Source organism: Kickxella alabastrina (assembly GCF_025024165.1).
Source record: "Kickxella alabastrina strain RSA 675 chromosome Unknown BX661scaffold_8, whole genome shotgun sequence".
NCBI lineage: Eukaryota > Fungi > Kickxellomycota > Kickxellomycetes > Kickxellales > Kickxellaceae > Kickxella > Kickxella alabastrina.
Window position 1 is genome coordinate 211,880 of NW_026251479.1, and position 22,463 is coordinate 234,342.

General features: G+C 52.6%; 10 protein-coding genes across 10 annotated transcripts; 5 read left to right on the forward strand and 5 right to left on the reverse strand.

Annotated features, from left to right (window-relative positions):
• Positions 1–18: 18 nt before the first annotated feature.
• BX661DRAFT_180821 (S-adenosyl-L-methionine-dependent methyltransferase) lies at positions 19–1,585 on the reverse strand. The gene has a single exon (XM_051535556.1). It carries the CDS (start codon positions 1,356–1,358, stop codon positions 48–50), a length of 1,311 nt encoding a protein of 436 aa, XP_051392410.1. The 5' UTR covers positions 1,359–1,585; the 3' UTR covers positions 19–47.
• Positions 1,586–1,724: 139 nt separating this feature from the next.
• Positions 1,725–5,060, forward strand: BX661DRAFT_95769 (kinase-like domain-containing protein). Its single transcript, XM_051539615.1, has 4 exons — positions 1,725–2,925; positions 3,058–4,375; positions 4,512–4,602; positions 4,715–5,060. Exons 1-4 carry the CDS (start codon positions 1,948–1,950, stop codon positions 4,935–4,937), a joined length of 2,610 nt encoding a protein of 869 aa, XP_051392411.1. The 5' UTR covers positions 1,725–1,947; the 3' UTR covers positions 4,938–5,060.
• Positions 5,061–5,908: 848 nt separating this feature from the next.
• BX661DRAFT_142407 (HotDog domain-containing protein) lies at positions 5,909–7,078 on the forward strand (the record flags this gene model as incomplete). The annotated part of the gene is made up of 1 exon (XM_051532941.1): positions 5,909–7,078. The coding sequence occupies one exon, from the start codon at positions 5,909–5,911 to the stop codon at positions 7,076–7,078; it is 1,170 nt and encodes a 389-aa protein (XP_051392412.1).
• A 404-nt stretch (positions 7,079–7,482) lies between these two features.
• Positions 7,483–8,599, reverse strand: BX661DRAFT_180825 (nucleophile aminohydrolase). The gene is made up of 2 exons (XM_051535557.1): positions 8,465–8,599; positions 7,483–8,267 (listed from the first exon to the last, which is right to left on the reverse strand). The coding sequence occupies exons 1-2, from the start codon at positions 8,465–8,467 to the stop codon at positions 7,656–7,658; spliced, it is 615 nt and encodes a 204-aa protein (XP_051392413.1). The 5' UTR covers positions 8,468–8,599; the 3' UTR covers positions 7,483–7,655.
• A 346-nt stretch (positions 8,600–8,945) lies between these two features.
• BX661DRAFT_180826 (thioredoxin-like [2Fe-2S] ferredoxin-domain-containing protein) lies at positions 8,946–10,084 on the forward strand. The gene has a single exon (XM_051535558.1). The coding sequence runs from the start codon at positions 9,129–9,131 to the stop codon at positions 9,882–9,884; it is 756 nt and encodes a 251-aa protein (XP_051392414.1). The 5' UTR covers positions 8,946–9,128; the 3' UTR covers positions 9,885–10,084.
• BX661DRAFT_180827 (phosphate transporter) lies at positions 10,052–11,809 on the reverse strand. Its single transcript, XM_051535559.1, has one exon. It carries the CDS (start codon positions 11,721–11,723, stop codon positions 10,116–10,118), a length of 1,608 nt encoding a protein of 535 aa, XP_051392415.1. The 5' UTR covers positions 11,724–11,809; the 3' UTR covers positions 10,052–10,115.
• A 1,167-nt stretch (positions 11,810–12,976) lies between these two features.
• On the forward strand, positions 12,977–13,676 carry BX661DRAFT_180828 (Redoxin). Its single transcript, XM_051535560.1, has one exon. The coding sequence runs from the start codon at positions 13,055–13,057 to the stop codon at positions 13,565–13,567; it is 513 nt and encodes a 170-aa protein (XP_051392416.1). The 5' UTR covers positions 12,977–13,054; the 3' UTR covers positions 13,568–13,676.
• Positions 13,677–14,891: 1,215 nt separating this feature from the next.
• On the reverse strand, positions 14,892–15,365 carry BX661DRAFT_142178 (transcription factor BTF3-like protein 4-like protein; the record flags this gene model as incomplete). Its single annotated transcript, XM_051532930.1, has 1 exon — positions 14,892–15,365. The coding sequence occupies one exon, from the start codon at positions 15,363–15,365 to the stop codon at positions 14,892–14,894; it is 474 nt and encodes a 157-aa protein (XP_051392417.1).
• A 962-nt stretch (positions 15,366–16,327) lies between these two features.
• Positions 16,328–20,248, reverse strand: BX661DRAFT_197686 (cohesin complex subunit psm1; the record flags this gene model as incomplete). The annotated part of the gene is made up of 4 exons (XM_051538159.1): positions 16,328–17,297; positions 17,330–19,203; positions 19,230–19,454; positions 19,523–20,248. The coding sequence occupies 4 exons, from the start codon at positions 20,246–20,248 to the stop codon at positions 16,328–16,330; spliced, it is 3,795 nt and encodes a 1,264-aa protein (XP_051392418.1).
• Positions 20,249–20,830: 582 nt separating this feature from the next.
• On the forward strand, positions 20,831–21,959 carry BX661DRAFT_180833 (uncharacterized protein). The gene is made up of 5 exons (XM_051535561.1): positions 20,831–21,014; positions 21,096–21,143; positions 21,194–21,490; positions 21,598–21,744; positions 21,780–21,959. The coding sequence occupies exons 1-5, from the start codon at positions 20,865–20,867 to the stop codon at positions 21,819–21,821; spliced, it is 684 nt and encodes a 227-aa protein (XP_051392419.1). The 5' UTR covers positions 20,831–20,864; the 3' UTR covers positions 21,822–21,959.
• Positions 21,960–22,463: the final 504 nt, after the last annotated feature.

The following is a 22,463-nucleotide window of genomic DNA, read 5'->3' on the forward strand; positions in this document are numbered from 1 at the left end:
TTCAATGATAACGTGTGTATTGTAAAACTGTCCCAAGCATTTGTGTGTCACGACAGAAGAAACTTGTTGTTCTCGTAAAACTCCAGCATCGGGTTCTCCCCCGAGCGCGTGCGCGTGCGCTCCAGCTCAGCATTATCCTGCGCAAACTCGCGCTGGGTGCACACACGCGACTCCCGCCGATCGCCAGCGCCGGCCGCGTCGCGGCGACACGTCGCGTCGTACACGCGTTTCAGCAGCTCAAAGTTCGTCGGAAAGAAAATGTCAAACCAGCCGGGCTGCACCAGGTACGTCTCGCATGGCACCATGCTGCCGTCAAAGCGTGTCTGCACCACAGGCGCGTCGACCGCGTCGGGCACCGTGTCGGGCAGCTGGTAAAAGTCGCTGAGAACCAGCCGGTGGCGCGGAAACCAGTCGCGCAGCACGCGGCACAGCTGGAACGTCTGCGTCGGGATGAACTCGCGCCGTGTCAGGTTGGGCGCTAACGGCAACTGCTGCCGCAGCCGCCGGTATAGCGCTGGGGGCAGCGCCGGCGACCGGTACGTGGTGCCTGGCAGCGCGGCTCTGGCGCTCAGATAGTCCTTGATCAGCGGGTCGGCCACCGGCTCGTACAGCTCCTCCAGCTCGCCGTCGTCGTAGACGCGCACAAAGGCCTGCACCGGCTCGCCAGTCTCGTAATTGTAACGCACGACGTCGTGCGCAAAGTTGTCGATAACCTCCATGGCAACAAAGAAGCACGGCTCGTCGACGCGCTCGTTCCACTCGAGGATCGACTTGTTGACGATGCGCACGCCCTCGAACTGCCTGCCCAGCTGCTTGCGCGCCAGCTTGGCGCTGATTTCGATGAGGTTGTACTGCACGCGCGCGTAGATGGCCGGCTCCTCGTCGCGCACGTAGCCCAGTATGTCGGCCATCAGCGTGCCGTTGCCGCCGCCCATCTCGTAGATCACAAGCGGGTCGTCGCTGTGCCGCGCTGCGCAGTCGGCCTTGTGCTGCCACACGATGTGCCGAGCCACCGAGCGCCCGTACCACGGCTTGAGCAGCTCTGTCGGCGTGTGCCACAGCTGCCGTGGGATGTTGCGCACGTCGTCCAGCTCGCGCTCCATCTCCTCGTACTGCCGCCCAACCGTGCCCAAGAGGTCGGCCGAGTCGCGGAAAGAGCCAAAGTCGTATGCACGCTTGGGCGAGAAGATCAGCGCCTGCTTCGAAAAGTACCCGTATGCCGGATTGTACAGCGAGTCACTGATAAAGTCGCGCGTCAGCATGCTGACGTTGCGCGGCGTCTGCTTGAAGTGTGCGCTGCAGTACTCTGCTGTCACCCGTTTCGACGGGATGTTTGGATCGGCCGTCGTCACTGGCATGCGGATAATGTCGCGCACTGCGTCAAAGTAGCCTGTAAACGGCTTTTCTGGCTCGGGGATCTGCTGCAATTCGTCGCGCTTGTGCCCCACCTGGGGCCGGGGCTGAGACTGGAGCCGGGGCTGAGGCTGGGGCTTTGGCTTTGGCTTTGCTTTGCTGGGGTTTGTGGCGCCTCGTGTTGTAATTGAGCGCTGCCCGGCCCACCATGCCGCCGACCGGCTGCTCTGAGTCCGTGTGAAAACCGCCGTAAGCATCGATCTGATTTGCCGCAAATAGTGTCGGGTAAAAATGGCAAATATACTTGGGAACGAGTGAGCTTAATATGGCAACGGTTATCGTCCGACCAGCCCTGCTCGGCCGCGCGATCGGCTCAGTGCGCGCGCCCCCCGAAGCTGGGGCCATTATCTCAGTTACGGGTGGCCTCCTCGTGCAACGCTGCGGCGCAATATTTTTCGTTGCATTTTTCCGTCTATTTCATGCGCAGCTTGAACCAAAACATCTTTAACCTGCTTCTGTTCAAAAGAACAGGCCCAATATTCCTTCTCTTTTTCTCAAACCTATTTCTCCACATTTAAATGGTCATTGTTGCTAATGTTTGACCCAGCCGCTAACCATTTCGTTTCCTCGGACGGGAGCATGACCCAGCCCACACAGCCCACCCAAGCGACACCGCCCACCCAAGCGACACCGCCCACCCAAGCGACACCGCCCACCCAACCAACCCAGCAGACACAACCAACACAACCAACACAACAGACTCAGCAGACTCAGCAGACTCAGCAGCCGCCACGCAACCCCAATAGAGACAATCCCAGCTTGTTTGCCACGCTTTCCCCTCACCACCCGCACCTCGAGCCTCTGGTAATGGAGATCGAGAGCCTGCTCAATGGGGGGTACACGGTCGGCCGCGGAGAGGGTTGTAGCATTGTGATAAACCGCAACTTTATCAGCTCGCTGCACTGCCATCTGTATGCCGAGAAAGAGTCTGAGTCGGGCAAGTATGTTCTGTTCCTCGCGGACATGAGCACCAACGGGACATTTGTCAACACCAGTTTGCTTGGCTACAAAAACCGCACCGTGCTGTTCCACAGGGATTGCTTGGGCTTTGCCAATCCCGACACTGCGCTGTCATCGGATGTTGCTCTGGAGTACAGCGTCGAGATTGCAGGGGGCGCCGGGCATGCTCAGGCGGGCCAACCAAAATTTGACGCCGAGCTTCTGCGGTCGTACGACTTTAAGCACGAGATCGGCGCCGGAAACTTTGCCAAGGTGTGGCTGGCCATCCACAAGCAGACCGGCGTTGCCTGCGCCTGCAAAGTCATTGAAACTAAGAAACACCTCATCACCAATGGCCTGACAAAGGCCTTCAAGCGCGAGGTTGCCATTATGAAACAGCTCAAGCACCCGAACATTGTGCCGCTGCGTGAGCTGCATATTGACAGCGACCGGATATATATTGTTATGGAGTACCTCGAGGATGGTGACCTCTTTGCCTACATATCTAGACATGGCACACTTACTGAAGCCGCCTGCCGGCCTATATTCAAGCAGATATGCGGCGCTGTGCGCGTAAGTACTTTTTCTCTGTATATTTCTATGTGGGCTGCTCAGAACTTTTTTGATGTCACTCAGACCGCTCTCTCCACAACATATAACCTAATCCATGCTGTCGTACAGCTTTTTTTTATTTAAATTTGATAGTACCTCCACGCTAACAACATCACACACCGTGATATCAAGCTTGACAATATCCTCATTAAAAAATCGCCTAGCGGTGAGGTTAGCTGGGTCAAAATTGCCGACTTTGGGCTCGCTAGGGCCGTAGGTGATGGGGGTCTGATGCACACGATCTGCGGCACGCCAAGCTACCTGGCTCCCGAGATTATCTGCAGAAAATCTTCGTCGACTCCGTACAGCAAGGGCGTGGACATTTGGGCTCTTGGCGTTGTGCTCTATGCCTTGCATACCGGCGAATTCCCTTTCAGGGACCAGCAGCTACATCACGGCAATCATGCCAATATGGTCATTGGTGACTACGCCAGTTCAAACTGGCTGAACAATTCAAACCAAGCATACGCCTGTCTTTCAGAGCCGCTTCGAGATTTGATACCCAGAATGCTTCAGGTCAATCCGGATCAGAGAATAAACATCAACGCAACCATTGTCCACCCATGGACGCAGACGGACGATAATGGAACACCGGGTCTGCTCTACGAACCAACCTATGTGTGGGGATCTTTGACGTACGCTGCGTCACGCCATGACAACCAACACTGTAGTGGCATCTGGGCCGGACATTTGGAGGTTGATCTGTTTCGGGACTGTACGGTTATTGGGCGCAGCCGCAATTGTCACATTCAAATTACAGATTCGCGGATATCGTCCAAGCACTGCGAGATACTGTTTAAAAACGGCGTTGTCCACGTCCGAAACACCGGTCGCAACATCTTTTGGGCCAACGGGCGCCCAGTAGTAAACAGCAACACCATGGAACTGAGCAGGCCGTTTGAGCTTCTGCTTTGTGCACCGGACTCGGATATACATGCTGACAGCAAAAATAGACAGCAGCAGTGTCAAGGAGACAGGGAAACACCGGCATATACCCTTTGCATTAAAATTCTTGACAAGCCCTGGAAGCAGATATGGATTAGCAGCCAGGACGCGTCTCAAATTGTTGGTACCAAAACAGCAGCTGCCAAGGACAGCCCCCATAGCAGCACATCAAAACTTGACATCACGTTAGCTGCATCCCAACTTTTGCTTCGGCCGCCGCTTATACTGCCTGTCCAGGCTGTGCACTTGTCGTATATGCCGTTCCGTGGTGCACAGAATGTACATGCACTTGGAAATTCACTTTTATATGATCCCACATTTGAAGAGGTTTCTGCAGCCTTGGCCAGGCCCAAATCGAGAACAGAATTCACATCTATGCGACCATGGATGGTTCTCGGAGTGCTAAATGGCACATCGCCACTTATTCACATATACGACAGTGCTGTCACATTTGGTCGGGGTTCTGGTAAGTATTACATCCATCGGCAGACATTTTTATATGTGTGTGTGTATGTGTGAGCGCGTGTAATAAGAAACTACATTTGAAAATAACATTTTCTTCCCATTGTACTAACATCCTCGTTGCTATCCAACCCACATAGATTGCACAATACAATTAAGCGACGCGCATATTAGCCAAAAGCACTGCGTTTTTGAACTTTCAGGAAAACAAGCACGGCTTGTGAACAAAAGGTAATTAAGCAATGCAGGCAGACTTATCACAAGGCGTATGCTATGCAAAGTCACCAAAGGGGTGTAGCGGATTTGCTAATAGAATTCGTCAATATTTATACGTTAACAATAGCGTCAGTGGCACATTCGTTAACTGCGAGCGGCTTGAGGACACCGTAATACTTAAAGAAGGAGATGAGGTCGTGCTGCTATTCGACAACATTCACACGTTTGTTAACGACAAGATCTGGCTGGGTCAGCAGCGGATTTTGGACAGCCATGGTTATCCGGGTAAGCTACGCACATCTAAAACAAGAGTGAAATCCACGAGGTTCTATTTGGCTGTGCAGTGCTAATTATTGTGCAATTATGTTATGATATTGTGTAGTGCTCATCGGGTATCGGGTGGTGACGCTTGACTGCTGCGTGGCACTCGAGTGACAGTGGCAGCTCAAACCGGATTTGGCCGCCAAAGAGTTGGCTTTAACAATCGATGAAAACCCCCTTCTTTATCTAGTTTCCATCTCTGTGAGCAATGATCCCCTTTTGCAATCGATGCAGCATTTAGGCGACACCCTTGCTAGACACATCATGCGTGGCGATGACAGTGTCAGCAACAATGGCGATGACGATCGACGATATCCTCCTACAACGCTGCCCCCCCTCCCAAAAAAAACCACACTCCATGAATCGGAATATTTTTCCATCGGACAAAAATAAATATAAATTGATTCGAATTTTTAGCCTAAACTATTTTCCCTGGGTATTTAAGCTCATGGAACTGCCTGGGGTTTTGGACATTCTTTTTTTTCTTCATCAAAAATTTTCTACCCTTTCTTTTCATCTAAACTTTATTATTTTTTATCTTTATTGTGACAAAACAACATTAGGGAATATGCAATCGACATCACTTTTTGGCGCCTGCATTACAAGGGCCACCCAGGTTTCCATTGCGCCTTGGTCTTCTGTGTCTTCTGTGGCATCCTTGCCGGCACTTGGAAGTAGATCTCGCCAATGGATACAGTATCAGAACCTACAGAAGCTGGCAAGCCGTACCATGAGCAAGACCGCAACTTTACAAAGACCTATTGTCGACCCAACAGCTGTCGGTGGACGCGCGACTGCAAGCGCTCCCTCTGGCGTGGCGGGAATAAAGACAACTGCTGCTCCAGCAGAGCTGGCACACCAGGTCGATGAAATGATTGGCACACACGCTGACAACCTCAAGATCGTGGAAGAGGAGCACAAGTGCATGCTGGAGAGATACGCCGAGTCGCACAAGATTCTCGACAAGTATTCTGTCATGCCGGGAAAGTCCTCCGACTACATGAGCATACTGCAGCGAATCACCAGTGAAAACGCATCGGATGTCCGCCGCAAGAAGCAGCCGCTGGTGCTGAAGAAGATTAGCGACTCGTTTATCGAGACCTTTTTGCTGTTCAAGGACAATCTGTCATTGCGCGAGCAGTATGTCAACTACTATGGCGATATCAGACTCGGCAAGGTGCTCGAGGACCTCGACCGTTTGGCTGGGGCCGTCGCATACAAGCACGCGTCTGACGCCAATGGCGATCTGGCCCCGATCGTCTTTGTTACGGCTTCCGTCGACCGTATTGATCTTAAGACGAACCTGAGCCCGAACAAAAACTACCGCATTTTTGGCACTGTGACATATGCTGGCTACAGTTCACTGGAGATCTGCATCCAGGCGCAGTCAGTTCCGGCGCCTGGTGAGACTGCAGACCCAGAATCCAACCTTGTTGGGCGCTTTACCATGGTCGGACGCGATAAGTACACAGGCAAGGCCTCGCAAGTTAACCCACTGCTGCTGGAGGATGAGAGCCAGCGGAGGCTTGTCAAGGTGTCCGAGCAGATTAAGGAGCACAAGAAGAAGGCTGCAGAGTCCGATCTGTCCAAGCGGCCACCCAGTGCAGAGGAGCGTCTGGTCATCCACCAGCTGTGGCTCGACACCAGCAAATATCAGGGCAGCATGTACGGGTTGCACGTCAGTCCACCATCAGACATAGTGTGGTTGGACCAGACCACCATGGAGTCAGTCACAGTGTGCTTCCCATCTGAGCGCAATGTGCACAACAAGATATTTGGAGGCTATCTCATGCGTCTCGCACATGAGCTGTCGTTTGCCAATGGGTCTGTCTTTACAAAGTCCCGCCCATCATATGTTTCACTGGACGACTTTTCGTTCAAAAAACCCGTCAATATTGGCTCCATTTTGCGCCTCAAGTCGCAGGTCGTTTATTCAGAGCCCGAGAGCAAGACGTTCCAGGTCGCCGTCTCTGCTGATGTCATCGACAACATGAAGAACTCAACAGAGCGCACTAACACTTTCTACTTTAACTTTTGCTGCCCCAGTGGTGTTGTGCGCCGTGTTGTGCCCCGCTCGTATGAGGATATGATGAAGTATCTGGAGGGACGTCGCCGTGCGCAGACGGGCAAAATCATCTCCAAGCTGCAGAGTGCAATGCAAAAACAGTAGTGGTGCACAGAGGCGAGCACTAGGTGACTTATGTTTGTCAGTTTAAATTTTAGTGTTGCCAAATTAACAAAGTTGCAGTCAATATTTTCCTTCTTCTCTTATTTCTTACATACTCTTAAATTACATCTGGCTCCAATGCTGTTACAAAGGGTATATGTTACAAGCGGGTATCATAGACAAAGGATATCTATTTCTTCACAAGGAGAACAACGGACGGAACCTTCCATCTTGTCCCTTTTATATGTTCTCCTACTTGATAAACACTATAACCAAATAAGCATTGATTCCTTTGCCGTCAATACTTAAAACAACCACAGGTTTGGCCAAGCTAATGTAGCTATATCAAACCTTGGCTGTAATATATATAATCAATGAAGAATATTTATTTCTTCCAAGGAGAACAATTCATGGCTGCCCGCCAGCCACTCCTTTTATATGCTCTCAGGGCATAAATAAGCTATAATAGGACCTCATCATTACTTTGATTGCCATGCGCATAGTCAATTAATTTCAGTGATGCAGCAGCATGTTTGTTTACGCGACATCATGTGCCTCAACTGTAACATAAAATAAAAAATTAGTCCATGCGGCCCTTGATGTCCCGCGTAATGACGCCCTCGGGAGTGATGATGTGTACCACGGCGCCCCAGCCGCTCAGCGCGTCGCGATCGACGGCATTGAGAAGTGCCTGTGAGATAGTCTCAAACAAGTCCTCCGGCGAGAGATCGGGCTCCCACAGCGACTCACACATGCCGAAAAGATTGCTATCGGCAGTTCCAGCGACAGCAAAGTCCTGGGCAAACTCCAGACAGCCAATAAGATCCATGCCGCAAATGTACGGTTTGTTATCCTTGTCCAGGCCGGCAATGATGGGCTCGACGTAGTACGGCCCAAACCGGCGTTCGTAGAGCATGTGTGACACCAAGTGTGAAAAGGTCTTTGGCTCAATCACCCGCTGCTCGCGGTGTTTGTAAAGGTTGACGCGCATGCGCAGGGTGTCGTGCAGCGTCTTCACGTCGGTAGCCAACCCAGGCAGCCCAATGTATGTGCGATCTGTCATGCGAAACACCTTTTGAAAGTCCGTGTCCACTGTGAGCGCCTGCATTCCAAGGCGCTTATCGGCTGCAATTGCCACGCAGTCCTTGCCGACCATCGCCACAACGGCCGAACCGTTATATTGCATAAGCGACTACAATTTTTTACAATTGGTAAAATAAAAGGCATGATTGAATTAGTATTGATTAGTAGCGAAAGAAAAGCATTCTTCCAAGTTCTCAGAAATAGAAATCTGGATGCCGCCGGTTCGGCACTGTTTGGGTGACCCCGGCGGCGTTGCTGTTATTTAGGCAAGCCAAAGCGACCCAAGACGGTGTTCGTCATGCATACCATTTTCGACTTTAGTTTTCGGTTGTCAGCGATTCGGGAATGGCGTGCTGCTTAAATCGGCAGAGTAAATTGAAACGAGGGCAATCGGTTGTTTAAATGCAAGAGCGAGTAAATATATAATATATAATATAAAGGAGCGAAAGCGCAACAGCCAACTTGAAGCCATTACGTTGCTATAAACCACGCTTGAAGACAGATTTTGGCCAGCAAGCGGGGCTTACGTGTTCGAAAATTAAGGGCAGGCTTGATCTGCGTGATTGGTGGAAAGAGCACAGCCTTTTGCTTTTTTTGCACGTGGTATGAATTGTCACATTTGCGAGCCGCGGCTCGTGTCCAAAATTATTTTGCTTGGTCTTATCATTTCGTGTATTTTTCGAATAGAGCCGGCTGAGCCGATCGCCGAAGATTACAGATGAAAGATTTATGTGCTGGAGCGGGGCAGCGACAAGCGTCAGGCAAAGCGTGAATTTCGCGCCTTGCCTTTTTTTCTTTTTTTCTTTTCTCCAATCGTAAATTCAGCTTTATCTTTTGTCTCTGTTTCGCATTGCTCTGTCCAATCAGCCATTCGCACCCTGCGCTCAGCTAATTTTTTACTTCTTTTTTTTGCACAACCAACCACCACGATCGGATTCACCACACCCGAGACTAACCGGAAAAAAACATAATGTTTGCAAGATTCAGACCTAGCATGCTCAACACCGCTGCCGGACGCAGCGCCCAGGCACTGCGTGCGAGCGCATGCCGCCAGTTCAGCGCAACCAGCCTAGCACGCAGCGACGCCATATTTATTCACCGCGACACGCCCGAGAACAACCCCAGCATCCCGTTTAAATTTGACTCTAAAAACATGGACGAGGCAAGTAAGATTATTGCCAAGTACCCGCCCCAGTACAAGAAGGCAGCCATGATCCCCCTTTTGCACCTTGCCCAAAAGCAGAACGGCTGGACCTCCATTTCGGTCATGAACTATATTGCAAAGTTTATCGAGGTTCCTCCCATGCGCGTTTACGAGGTCGCGACCTTTTACACCATGTTCAACCGCAACCCTGTCGGCAAGTACTTCCTGCAAGTGTGCACAACGACGCCCTGCGAGCTGTGCGGCTCGTCAAAGATTATCGAGGCTGTTGAGAACCACCTTGGCATTAAGGTCGGTCAGACCACATCAGACAAGTTGTTTACGCTAGTCGAGGTCGAGTGTGCGGGCGCCTGCATCAATGCGCCGGTCATCTCGGTCAACGACGACTACTTTGAGGATTTGACGCCTGAGGCCACAGTAAAGCTCCTGGACGATCTCAAGGCCGGAAACCCCGTCACCCGTGGCCCCGTCAGCGGGCGCAAGAACTGTGAGCCTCTCGGGAAGCAGACCACGCTCACCACGACTCCGCCCGGCCCTGGCTTTATGATCCGCGCTGATTTGTAATTTTTCAACAACACGAACAAAATAACTCTAACAACGACAGTTTATTTAATCCATTAAAATGCACCAAGCTTGAAGACAGCATTTCGGGCTGCATGGGCGCAGTATGAGCAACAACGGTAACCACGGTTTCGTTGACGTCAATTTGTATTATTTGTATTAAAGTTATTGTGATTGTGGTTGTGGTTGTGGTTGTGGTTGTGGTTATAGCCGTGATTGTGACTTAAAATCACACTAAATAAAGCTGACTGGCGCGTTGATAGCAAACGCGAACACCAGTCCAGATATAAGGCCGGCAATGGGGAGCGTGAAAATCCACGACATGAAGGACCAGGCCAACATCTTCCAGTTAAGCGCGCGGAAGTTGCCGTTGCAGAGACCGATGGCAGTGATGGCGCCTGTGATGCAGTGCGTCGTGGACACAGGCAAGCCAATCTTTGATGCGGTAAGCACAGTGAGCGACGTGCCCAGCTCTGCAGCAAAGCCGCGGCTCGGAGACAGGTAAGTGACTCCGTTTCCAAGCTTGCGCATGACGTGGTAGCCAAAGGTAATCAGACCCAGGTCGATTGAAACGCCCAGCATGGCAAGGATCCAGGTGGGCACGGGCGCAGTTCCGCTGATGTCGACGCGCGCATACCTCCAGATGTCGTAGATGGATGCGATGGGCCCAGCTGCGTTGGCGACGTCGTTGCTACCGTGGGAAAAGCTGGCCAGACACGCGGTGATGATTTGCAAGAAGGAAAACAAGTACTCGGTGTCATCATCGAACTTCTTGGCGGCCTCATGCACGCTCGCCAGCTTTTTGTTGTCGAGGTTGCGCACGTCCTTGCGAATGCCACGCAGAGCGTAGTACTTGATGTTGTGGAGTAGCTTGACAAGACGCGCCCTGTTGGTCTCTTCTTCCTCATCGGCTGGAGAATCGGCATCGCCGATATTGCTGGCGTCCTTGACACTGACTCTGAGCTTGCCATCAATGTCACAACCGCCCTCGAGCTCACTGGATACCTCCTCAGTCAAGGGAGCAGGAGGTGGCGGCGGCAGCGCGGGGCGGTGCTTGATAAAATGGATGACAAAGATGTGGTACCAGCGAATGTTCTCCTTGCCGACAACCTTGCGACGCAGCCATTTGGCAAAGAAGAACCACGAAAAGGCTGTGACACCTGCGGCAACGCCAAAGCTGATTCCGATGATAGTGCCAATCGACATTTTGGCGGCATCGGTCCCTGGCGCGCCCTTGTAGATCAGATAGAAGGCGCTGATTAGAGACGTGATAAAGAAGTATATTGGGATGGCCTTGATTCCGCGCTCGAGGCTGTTGGGGTGGTCGAGGATGAAATAGCGCGTGGGGAGGTAGATGATGGATGTGATGATTCCGGAGGCCACGGGTGAGACAAACCAGGACGTGATGATCTTGGCGACTCCAGAGTATCCCCACTGGATGGCGCCGCCGCCAAATGCAGCGATTCCGACACCAATGATTGCGCCGACGATCGAATGTGTCGTGCTGACAGGCATGCCCTTTTTGGACGCAAAGATAACCCATGAGGCTGAGCCAATAAGGGCGCACAGCATACCCATCATTAGCAGCTCAGGCTGGTCGACAAAGCGCTCGACAGATAGAATCCCTCCCTTGATAGTCTCCGATGTAGATGAGCCTAGCAGCAGTGCGCCTAAAAACTCTGTGAAGATGGCGATCAGACAAGCTTGGGCCAATGTGAGCGATCCTGAGGACACGCTGCTTGCGAAAGAATTGGCAACATCATTAGCACCGATGCCGAACGCGTCGGAAATCGAGGCGACAATGCCGACGGCAAATATCCATGTATATTCGTTGGGAAGCATGGCTACTTGAACTTGAACAAAAAGTGTGCGTCAATTGTAAATGTGCGACGAGGATGAGGATGAGGATTGAGTAGACAATGAGCTATGTGGCATCTCCAAACCTGGCGGCCCTAAGCAAGCGTTTTTTATATGAACAATCCTTCATTCTCAAATGTCAGCAAGCAACGATAAATTTACAGTGGTCGTGGCAGCAATATTTGATGTTGCAGCTTATTTGGCAAAAAAATAGAAAAACTCAAGCAATGTTAGTTAACCACATGGTATTGTCGAAAACGATGTGATTCGTGTGCGGTATGCATGTGCGCTGCTCGCTGGGTTTCTGTTGGATGATACCGCGCATCTTTTTTCGAGCAACTTGGCAAAAGGATAATTACATTTAAACGCTCCAATTTTTCAATGATTTCATGTTCGCTTATCAGCATTATTACACACTGTCTCTGGAAAATCACTCTTGTATTTTGAAGTCAAAAGAGAATATTTTTGGATAGATATGAAAATATCTTATTGCTTTTTGCATAAAGTTTATTCTGGAACGTCTCTGTAGAACACTCCAAAAGAAAATTTTTAACGGAGCTGTGATCTCGCACTGTAAATTGACCAAGCATATGCATGACCATGCCCTCGTGTACCGGTCTCTTGGAAAATTATTTTGCACTCTTGTGACCTGTTGTGCATTTTATTTTCACTGGCAACAAAACAAGCTTCAAACGCTATTCGCTGAATTTAAAGATTCCAGGGCGACCACTGATTCAAGGACTTTGGCCCACGTGCGATGTTATAAACCATCTTTAAACGTGTTATTTTGATCAGTTAATTGGCTATTTTTCTCCGAGGCTAATTACCAGCAAATGCAAAATGAGCCTTTGATTTTCTTTCAACTTTTCATGCACTAAAAATGTGCACGTGAAGTTTTTTTATTCTATTCTGCTTGTTTTGCTTGCAGCCAACGTTCATCATGGAAATTTTTTGCAGCATTGATTATTTATTTTTTGTGAATTTGTAAGCACCAGGGGTTTTTTTCACATAAACCAATAACAATCCGCTGTTTGTACTCGACTACAGCATACTAAATTGCTATTCACCAGTGTCGGGATTCGAAATATAGACAGCTAGCAGAGGCATTTTCGGACGAGGGTTTTTTAGTTTACTAATTACATGCCTTTGGGCGTTTTTGCGTCCCAGCAATTGGCATTTGGTATAAAAGCGAGTCGTAACCCGCCTTCCTCTTCCAGACATTCTCATCACCTTTGAGTATTCTCCAATACGACCACTTACCCCCTCTCTTCAAGCCATTATTTCCAAACCTCACTCCCTTTGCGCTCAATAAAACCATGACTATCAAGGCCGGCGATGAGTTTCCCCAGGTTCAGCTCAAGTATATCCCCTTCAACGCAACCAACCCCGACGCGTGCCTGAGCCCCCAGGTGCTCGACACCAAGAAGGACTTTGCAGGCAAGAAGGTCGTCGTAGTTGGTGTTCCAGGCGCGTTCACGCCCACATGCTCGGCGCAGCACCTACCCGCTTATGTGGCCAAGGCTGATGAGATCAAGGCCAAGGGCATCGACCTGATTGTGTTCACATCAAGCAACGATTTTTTTGTTCTCAGTGCCTGGGGCAACAGCGCGGGCGTCGAGGACAAGATCATCATGGCTGGTGATGCTAACGGCGACCTCGGCCGCGCAACCGGTCTGTCAGTGGACTTTTCCAAGTTTGGGCTGGGCTCTCAGCGCCTGACGCGCTTTGCTGTGGTCATCGACGACGGCAAGGTCGAGCACCTGTTCACGGAGCCCGATCCCTCTGACGTCACGGTCACCAGCGCCGACAATATTTTGTCTGTTCTGTAATACTTCAATACTTTAACATTTCACAGAAAAACAAATACAAATACAACACACGATCACTTTTGGTTTGCCTAAACCGTCTGATATTGTGCAAAGATAAATAACTCATTTTTTGTATAAGCACTTTACACTAAAAGATAAGAATGGGGCTACAAGTATCCTGCAAACCGACATCCTTCCCACAGATTGCATAGCAACCTGACAGGTGTTTAGAAACTAGTGGCAATAGACCATTATATTTGAAGATATTATCCAGTTCGCTGCTTCTTTTAAAGAGAAAAAGCAGGGAGAGATGGATTCTTGTGCACACGTTTGGGCTTGGGGTTTGGCTTGGGCAAGGTCTCGGGTGTTGTTGTAGACTCGGTTTCAGCCAACTCTGACGATGCCCTTTTGCGCAAGAAACAGGGAGGACGCTCGCTTATAAGCAGGGCATTGAGGATGATGCAAAAGTTCAACACCGCAGCCATGTTGGGATTCCACTTCCGTCTGCCTGATGGCACTTTTTCGCCATTTTAATCTTGGTTCCGTTGGGCCTGAAGGTTTGCAAGCAGTTTTCCATTGTGCACTGGAGCAAGCCATGTCATAAAATTTGGCGAGGTTTTTCTACTTCTGGAATTATATTAGCGCCTGTTGCAGCTACCTGCTGGTACTGACTATTTTTCTACTACTGCTGCTACTGCTTCTACTGCTGCTGCCTTTGCTGCTGCTGCGCGGCCAACTCGTCGCGCATTCTCTGTCTGATTTTGTGCTCAATTTTGCCCTGCGACCAGCCGCTCAGCCTGACAATGCACTTGAGATCATCGACGGGCTAGAGATTAACGCAGTGCTTCCGATTCCGCTCAGCCAGCTCATTCCACAGCTGCTGCTTCACCTTGTAGGAATTTTTTTGCTTAGACCAGCCCTTTCCTCCTATCCACCGGATGATATCGGCAGACTGTGGGCAAATAGGCATCCATTGGTTGCAACTCTGCTGTGCACTTCCTGTAAAAGATGCGGCGTCAGTGGCAGTTGTGGTTGCAACAGAAACGGCTGTGGCTGCTGTTGTGACAGAACCAGCAGCGGCGTTGGTTGCGGCCATGACAGAATTGGATGAATATAATTACATCGTTAAACGTCACATTTAACCCATAGCCAAAGCACCAGTCAGACACAAAGACTAAATACTTCGCTGCATCTTCAAAAATCTGGACTTTCTGATTTTTAGGCTAAAAAACTGGGGAAAATGGGTTTTGAAAAACCCCCCGCTTAAAAATCTGGATTTTCGCTATAAATGTCTGGAAATTTCAAAATCCATTTACACCAGTGTAGTATTTGGGAAAAGCAAGATTTAGTCGGCGGCATCGAGATCGGTCTTGCTCTCGGTGGCGTCGTCGGCCGAGGCAACAAGATCGGGGATATCGTCGTCAATGTCGGCGGCGTTGGAGCCAACCTGGAGGCCCTCGGTCATCTTGGCGAGCTGGGAAAGCGACTCGGGGCCGAAGGAACCAATGCGCGAGATCATCTCGGTGAGAGCCTGCTCGGGGGTCTTCTCCTGGGGCTTGCCGGTAATGACAAAGGTGTTGGCATGGATGTTGGCGCTCAGGCGGGGGGCAGAGAAGCCGATGACCTTGCCGTCGTCCTTGAACATGTTGATGGTCTCAACCTCGGGGATGGGCTGGACATCCAGCTGCTTCAGGGTGGAGGCAAGCTTAGGATCCTCCTTGATGGACTTGCTGCCAGTGCTCACAATCTTGCGGCGGGGGGTTCCCTTGCCGCCAGTGCGGACCTGGGCCTGGAGCTTAGCGAGCTTTTCGGGGTTCATTGTGATCTACATTTGAATGGAAAAACGCACGCTATTAGCCTTTTTGTTGGAGAATTGTGCATAGCTGTGACTGCGTCCCGGGTTTCTGGTGCTGCGCCGGTGTAAATATAATAGAACTGTCGCCACTGTACCAGCACATTGATCGGGGTGGGGGTCGTGAAAAAGATGACCCAAAGCGTTTTGTATCTGTGGTGTTCTTTCTGAAAAAAATTTGCACTTCATCACCACATCAGGATCAGGATCATGCTTGTGATTTTTTTGACACCTGCGTGAACCCTGTCTGGCATATATAAGAACTGCTTTCTGTCGGACCAAGCAAAAATGTAAAGCACTGACAAGCTCCTTTGACAAGACACGATGCGGTATGATAGTGCAAGCGAAATCTGTTAAATGTGAATCCGATCCGATAAATGTAACAGCGCTTTCACTTTCGACGGCTAATGCACAGCGTGCAGACGCAGATTCAACTTGCGCCAGAGGAACTTGATGGTGTGGGGGTACGTGCGGCGCAAAAAATGGTAACGGCGACCTACCTTGTGAAATTAAAGTGGTTAAATTGAGGCGAAAATAACTGCAATAAGAAGAAAGTAAATACAAACACAAAAGAGCGCGTTAAATGTTCCAATTTTCGAAGCGAAACCCCCATGAAAACCTCAAGTGGCCAAATTCAAAGAGGAGAGGCCCCCACAAAACGGCTAGAATAGCCGGAACGCGCAGTGGCAGGGCGTGTGCTTATCCCACTGCTGCTTCAAGCAAGCAAGCAAACAAGCGAGCGAGCGAGTGGGCAGACAGACAAGAGAACATTGGCGCTGGCCTCTTTTATTCTGCTTTTGGATCATCCCGCTAAACAAAATCAATGAGAAAGCAGACTCAAAATTCTGGACCAATGGTTGCTGCTAATTGCTATGTTTCCAATCAGGTGATTTATTAGTTGGCAAAGTGTTTAGGGTCAAAGGATAAGATCAAGATGCGAACTGTTCCAGATCAATTGTAAGCACCTGCGAGCTGTTCTGCGGCTGGTCCCGGTAAATGCCGACAAGCGTTTGCGCGCGCTCGAAAAGCTCCTGCTTGAGCGAAATGACAATGAACTGGAAGTCGCCAGCCAAAGGGGAAACAGGGGAAACAGCAGCGGCTGCCCCTGCCAACACTGCTGCGGGCTTCTTGATGCGCGTGCTCTGACGCAGCGAGTAGTGCGAGGCTTCGGGATCGATGGCTTCCTCAGCAGGATCCGCCTCCTCCTCAGTATCGGCATCAGCATTAGAGTCAGCCCCCGGAGCATTGGCTGTGCCGCGGGCATGCTCACGCAGATAGTTTGCCAGCTTGGCCACATTGAGCGGGTCGAGAGCAGCATCAACCTCATCAAGCACAAAGAACGGTGCTGGGCGGAATGTTTGGAGCGAGAAAAGTAGCGCCAGGGCAGCAACGGTCTTCTCGCCGCCACTAAGCTGCTCCATGTCGCTGAAACGCTTGAGTGGTGGCATCGCGTGGTACTTCACGCCAGCGAGATACGGCGACTCTGGGTCTTCCAGCGCAAGATACGCAGTGCCGCCCAGCGGGAACATCGGGCTCTGCGTCAGAGCCTTGTATGCATGGTCAATTGCCGTGGCCAAGTGGGTGTAGCACCGCATAAATGTGTCGTGCCGCCGCCGCCGCACCGTCTGAAATTCAACCTTGGCATCGCGCGCGTCCTGCCTGGCCGCGTTGTGTTCAGTGTCGATATTATGCAGGCGTGCTCGCGCAGCCTCGAGACGCTCGCGCGCGTGCGGGTTCGGGTTAAGCGCGTCGATATCAGTAGCCAGCCGTGCCAGATCTTCGGCATACTTCTGATCGACAGCCGCGGCCGCGCCGCTGCGTGCTTGCGAAGGAAGTGATGAGTAGTCAACGACAATATCCTCGTCGTTGACGTCGGCCATGCTGGCAGACGCCTGCGTGCTTTCTGCCAGCGAAAGCTGCGACAGGTACACCTCAGCTGCATGTGTCTCCGAGCTGGCCCAGCCTCCAGCGGCAGGGCTTGCAGCGATCCCTGGCGCAGCGGCAGCGGGATGTCTTCGATCTTGCAACGGCGCAGGACGGCTGCACGGTCGGCGGCAGCGCGCTCCAACTCGGTGGCCCTTGCACCGAGCTCCTTGCTCATAGCATCGAGCGCACGCTGGCCCTGCTCGACACTGCGGCGTGCTGAGTGGACGCTGTCACTGGCGTCGCCATACTTGTGACGCAGCTCGACCAGCTCGGCGCGCAGGGTCTCGATCTGGGCGACGCTGTCAGACATCTGCTGCTGTTCGGTGCTGAGCTCAGTCTGTAGCGCCGCCAGCGACTCACGCACAGCCTGCAGTGCTTGCACCAACTGTGAGAGCTGTGACTCAATTGCCTCGAGCTGCTGACGCTCAAATGCACGCTGGGTGTCCAGTCGTGCAAGATGCGTTGTGAACTGCAGCCGCCGCTCGTCGCTGGCCTCTGTGGCTGGCAGAAGTTGCTTTTCAAATGAATCGAGGCTGCTGATTCCAAGATGCGCGCAAAAGCTGGCAAAGATCGGCTGTGCTGTGGCGTGGATACGCGCGCTCACTTCATTGCGCTCGCCGCGCGCGGCTTGCAGCTGCTCGGCCGCCTGCGCTGCCACGGGCTTGGCTGCCAACAGCTGCATCTCGGCATGCTTGCGCTCAGTGGCCACGCCCTGTGCCTTGCGAGTCAGCCCATCGACAGTCTCGCGAGCAATCTGATGACGCGTTTGCAGCCCAGCGACGCGGCTTCCTAACATATCGTCCTTTGCAAGCCTGCGCCGCTCACGCGCAACCTCATGCAGCTCTTCGGTGAGCCGATCCCGAGCACGGCGCATGCCCTCGACTGCGGCTGCCTCCCATCTCTGGGTCTGTGCGCGCTGGCCGCCGTTGGCCGCTGTTCCGCCGGTAATCAGCCCGCTGCGGTGAATAACAGTACCGTCGAGAGCCACCGATTTGGCGTCTAGCTGCTGCTCATAGGCGATGTAGCGCGCGACCTCGACTGTGTCGCAAATCAACGCACTGCCGCATGCGTGCAGAACAGCCGCCTCAATCGCTGGGTCGTACTGAAGCACGTCTGTGGCCAGCCGCGCCCCACGGTGCGCGTGCCTCAGAGCGTCCCCAACGGGCGCGGGCTGCAGTGCATCGAGTGGAAGAAAGGTCGCCTGCCCTGCGCGCTGCTCCTTCATGTACGCAATGCACTCGAGCGCTGTGGCCTGACGGTCGACGACAATGGCGTCCATCAGCCTTCCAAGCACCGTTGCCACGCCGACATCGTACTTGTGCTGCGTCGGCCGGCACAGCTCGGCCAACCGCCCGTGTACGCCTGTAAACATGCGCTGCAACGCGCTGACCGTGTCGCGCAGCTTCGCCTCGCGGGCTGACTCGCGCTGATCTGCGCGCGCCTGTGCTAGCTCCTTGAGAACACCCGCCAGCTTTTCGCTCAGCTCGATCTCGAGCCCCACCAGCCGCTTGTGCTCAGCCTTGGCCGCCTCAGCATCGCGCCTGGCCTGTTGCATTTCCTGCTCGATGCCGCGCATCTCAACGGTTGCTCCCTGGAGCTGCTGCGCATATGCGTGCTCCGACGCCGCCAGCCCTTCGCGCGTAGACTGCAAGTCCTCGATCTTGTCGGACGCGCGCCTGGCCGCCTCGGCAAGCAGCTGTATCTGGCGATCCAGCACGTCGCGGCGGTGCGTGTCTTCGACCGACGTGCTGCGCAGCTGCTCTGACAAGTGGTTGTATTCGGCCATAACTTCGTCGCTGAGCTGCGCACTGGAGGTGCCCTGGTTCTCTTGCTCGAAGCGCGATTCAGCACTTTTAACGCGCGTGTGCTCGTTGTCTAGCTCTCGACCACTCCACGCTGCCGAACTGCATCCGCCTCGGATGCTTCGACATTCTCCTCGAGCTGCTTGGCCTTGCGCTGCGCATACGCAACCTTCTCGGCTAGCCCCGCGAGCTTGGGCTGACGCGCTTCAATGTTCTGCTCGACAAGCTTGATCTGGCGCTCCTGGCGATTGACTGACTTGTACGCCTTAGCCTGCAGCTTCTGTTGCGTCTGCAACGATGCGTCGAGGCTCGCATGCTGCTGCGAGGCCTGTGCGATCGACCACCGTGCAGTGTGCTGATGTCCTGTTTGATGTCACGGATACGCCCCTCGGCGACAAACAGCTTGTGCAGCATGTGCTCGACTGTCATCTTTGTGCGCAGCTGCACCTTGCTCTCGTACAGCTCTAGCTCCTTCTTTTGCTCCAGTATCGAGTGCATCTCGGCCGCAACTGCGCGCTTCTTGTTGTAGGCAAAGGTTGACCGTTCGGCAGCCGCGTCCTGGCGCTTCTCGAGCTCGCTGTACTCGCTGTGCAGCTCCCACGAGCCGCTGATCTGCTCGATAAGCAGAGTCAGGTCCTTGGGAGACTGCGAAGCGACGGCCTCCACATCGCCTTGGAACACCAAAAAGTTCTTTGCCTTGACCAGGATGTTTTGCGACTCGAGCGCCTGGTTGTATGTCTGCAGAGACACAAGCCGGCCGTTGCACCGGTACTCGCTGTCACCTGCGGGCGTGATAGTGCGCTGAAAGTTTATAGTGCGCTCGTTGTCGTCCTCGTAAACGGCCTTCACCCAGGCGCGGCGACTGTCCTGGTCTCCGGCCTCGTCGATGACATTCCCGTTGCGTGTCTCCACAGTCCGGCCGCGGTAAACTAGGTCCTTCAGCTGCGACGAGCGCAAGTGCGTCGAGCGCACGCCCAGCACAAAGCTGATTGCATCCATCAAGTTGGATTTTCCGGCGCCATTGGGACCGACGACCGCAGTGAAGCCGGAAAAGGGCCCGATGACCTGATGGCCGCGGTACGACTTGAAATTCTCGACCTCGAGACGAACAAGGCGGCCCATGATTCGGCGATTGTCAAAAGTATTGCGGATTCTGAAACTCGACGGTGGAAGAGGATGAAAAAATAGAAGCGTAATTAAAGCAAAATAAGCGAGTACAAGCAAACAAAGAAATAGTTTGTACGAAAAAGGTAAAAAAAACAAGAGGTAGCTTGTAGGCGTGTTTGTATGCGCGTTGTTTTACTTTGGTTGTGTTCCAGACGCGTTTGTGCCTCCTGTGATTGGGCGGTTGTGTTTCCGACGCGTTCGCACGCGCTGTGTGTGCTGCCGCGCTGATTTTTTGATTGCCGGATTTGGGTGACATGCAGGAACCAGCCCCATCCTCACTATTTGCGCAGTTGCGCAGCATGTGTGTGATGCAATGCAATGTGAGGGGCAGACGAGACGAGACGAGACGAGATGAGCGCTGCTTGCAACGCGCCCGCTCCAAAGGACCAAGACAATAAAAATACACTTGGCACATTGAGGAGCGGCGGACACCACTTCCCCAACGGCTATAAATACGTCAATACGTCCTCATATTCCTCAACGCTATTTTATTTTAACGAAAATTGAAAAGGCGTGTAATTGTCTCTCTTTGCTGAACTTTACGCTTTGCGCTTTGCGGCCCAAGCACACAATGAGATCATTGGAAAGGGCTAAAGACCATTATACCTTTAGCTTCTGTAAAGAAAGGAATATAATCCCGGGGGAGCGACTGCCCTTGGCGTTCTCTCTCTCATCTGCACATCCTCCCTTTTCCTTTCAACAGACATTCTCATTTAGCATCGTACTGCCATCCTTCGCCACTTACATTTCTAGTCACCTACCGAGCAAAGCCATGGCTCAGCCCCGAAACCATCCGTCACAGAAGTCGGCACACGACCATCAGAGCCAGCACCAGAGCCATCACCAGCAGGTTTCAAAACCACCACCCGCCCACTCTGCGCCGCCATCGAGCCACCACAGCCACCCAGCCATGCTAGGCCGGCGCCGAGCATCAGCCACAAGAACAGCGCAAAGGAACTCAAAAATATCCGTGACCCACGGCTACTCCAGCAAGCCGAGGTCGACAAGCGGCTCAAATCGCTGCGGCGCCGCGCAAGCTGGCTGGATTCAAAATTCTCGTGCTGCTGCGGGCTGTTCCGGTTCGGCATGGAGTCGGTAATCGGGCTTATTCCAGTAATTGGCGACTTTGTAGGAATTTTCCTTGCGCTGTCGTTTATGAACACCATCCGGCGACGGTTCAACGTACCGGCGTCGCTTGTATCGCAAATGACATCAACATTGCCATTGACTTTTGCGTAGGACTGGTGCCCATCCTGGGCGACATCATCGACGTGATGTTCAAAGCAAACATGCGCAACTACGAGCTGGTCGAGAAGTACGTCACAGAGCAGCGGGCGGCAGCGGCAGCGGACGCGCACAACTTGGAGCTTGGATTGGGGCTGGACCTGGGCTCAGGGACGGCAGCCCACAGCGGCGGATTCAGGGCGCGCATCGGCGAGTTCATCCCGCCGGTACCGCTGAACCTCAATGCGGCACTGTGACCAAGGTCGCCACCGCAGGAATCAACGCTCGGCGCGGCGGCCATTAGCCGCTGTGTCACCGACGATGATGACGACGATGACCACAATCTATGCTTTAATCGACAATCAAGCGGATTTATCAATTGTGGCAACACACAAAACCTTGGTTCCGGCCTATAAGCTTTTTTCTTTTCTACTTTCATTTTTTTTGCGTTTGAATTGAATTTGAAATTCACCTTTTGAGCCCCGCACAATATCTTTTATAATGTTCAAGCAACTTTTGCTCGCGCAGCGGCAGTACAGACAGATTCTGCCCTTGGCCGGCGGCGGCATGTCTACTGCCAAAGCGGGCTATTTTTGCATCAGTCGGAAGCCTCGCCCACTCGCGCACAGCTTCCAAAAGCCCACTGTGCATCGGGCGGCAGTCTATAGCGCCAGATTACCGCATCGACAGCAGCTGCAGCCGCCGCAGAGGCAGAGGCATGACCAGAGTGGAGGCGAGGGCGAGGGCGGCAGCGCAAACAAGGCATGCTGGCACTGCCAGCAGCAAAACAGCCCGGCCAGCCTGCTCTGCAAAAACGAAAAGTGCGCGGTCATCCAGGCCGTGGGCAAGGGCGTCAACTACTACGATGTGCTGCTGGCAGGCAGGCCGCCGTCGTTTGAGATTGACGCGGCCGAGCTGCGGCGCAACTTTCTAAGGAGCCAGCAGG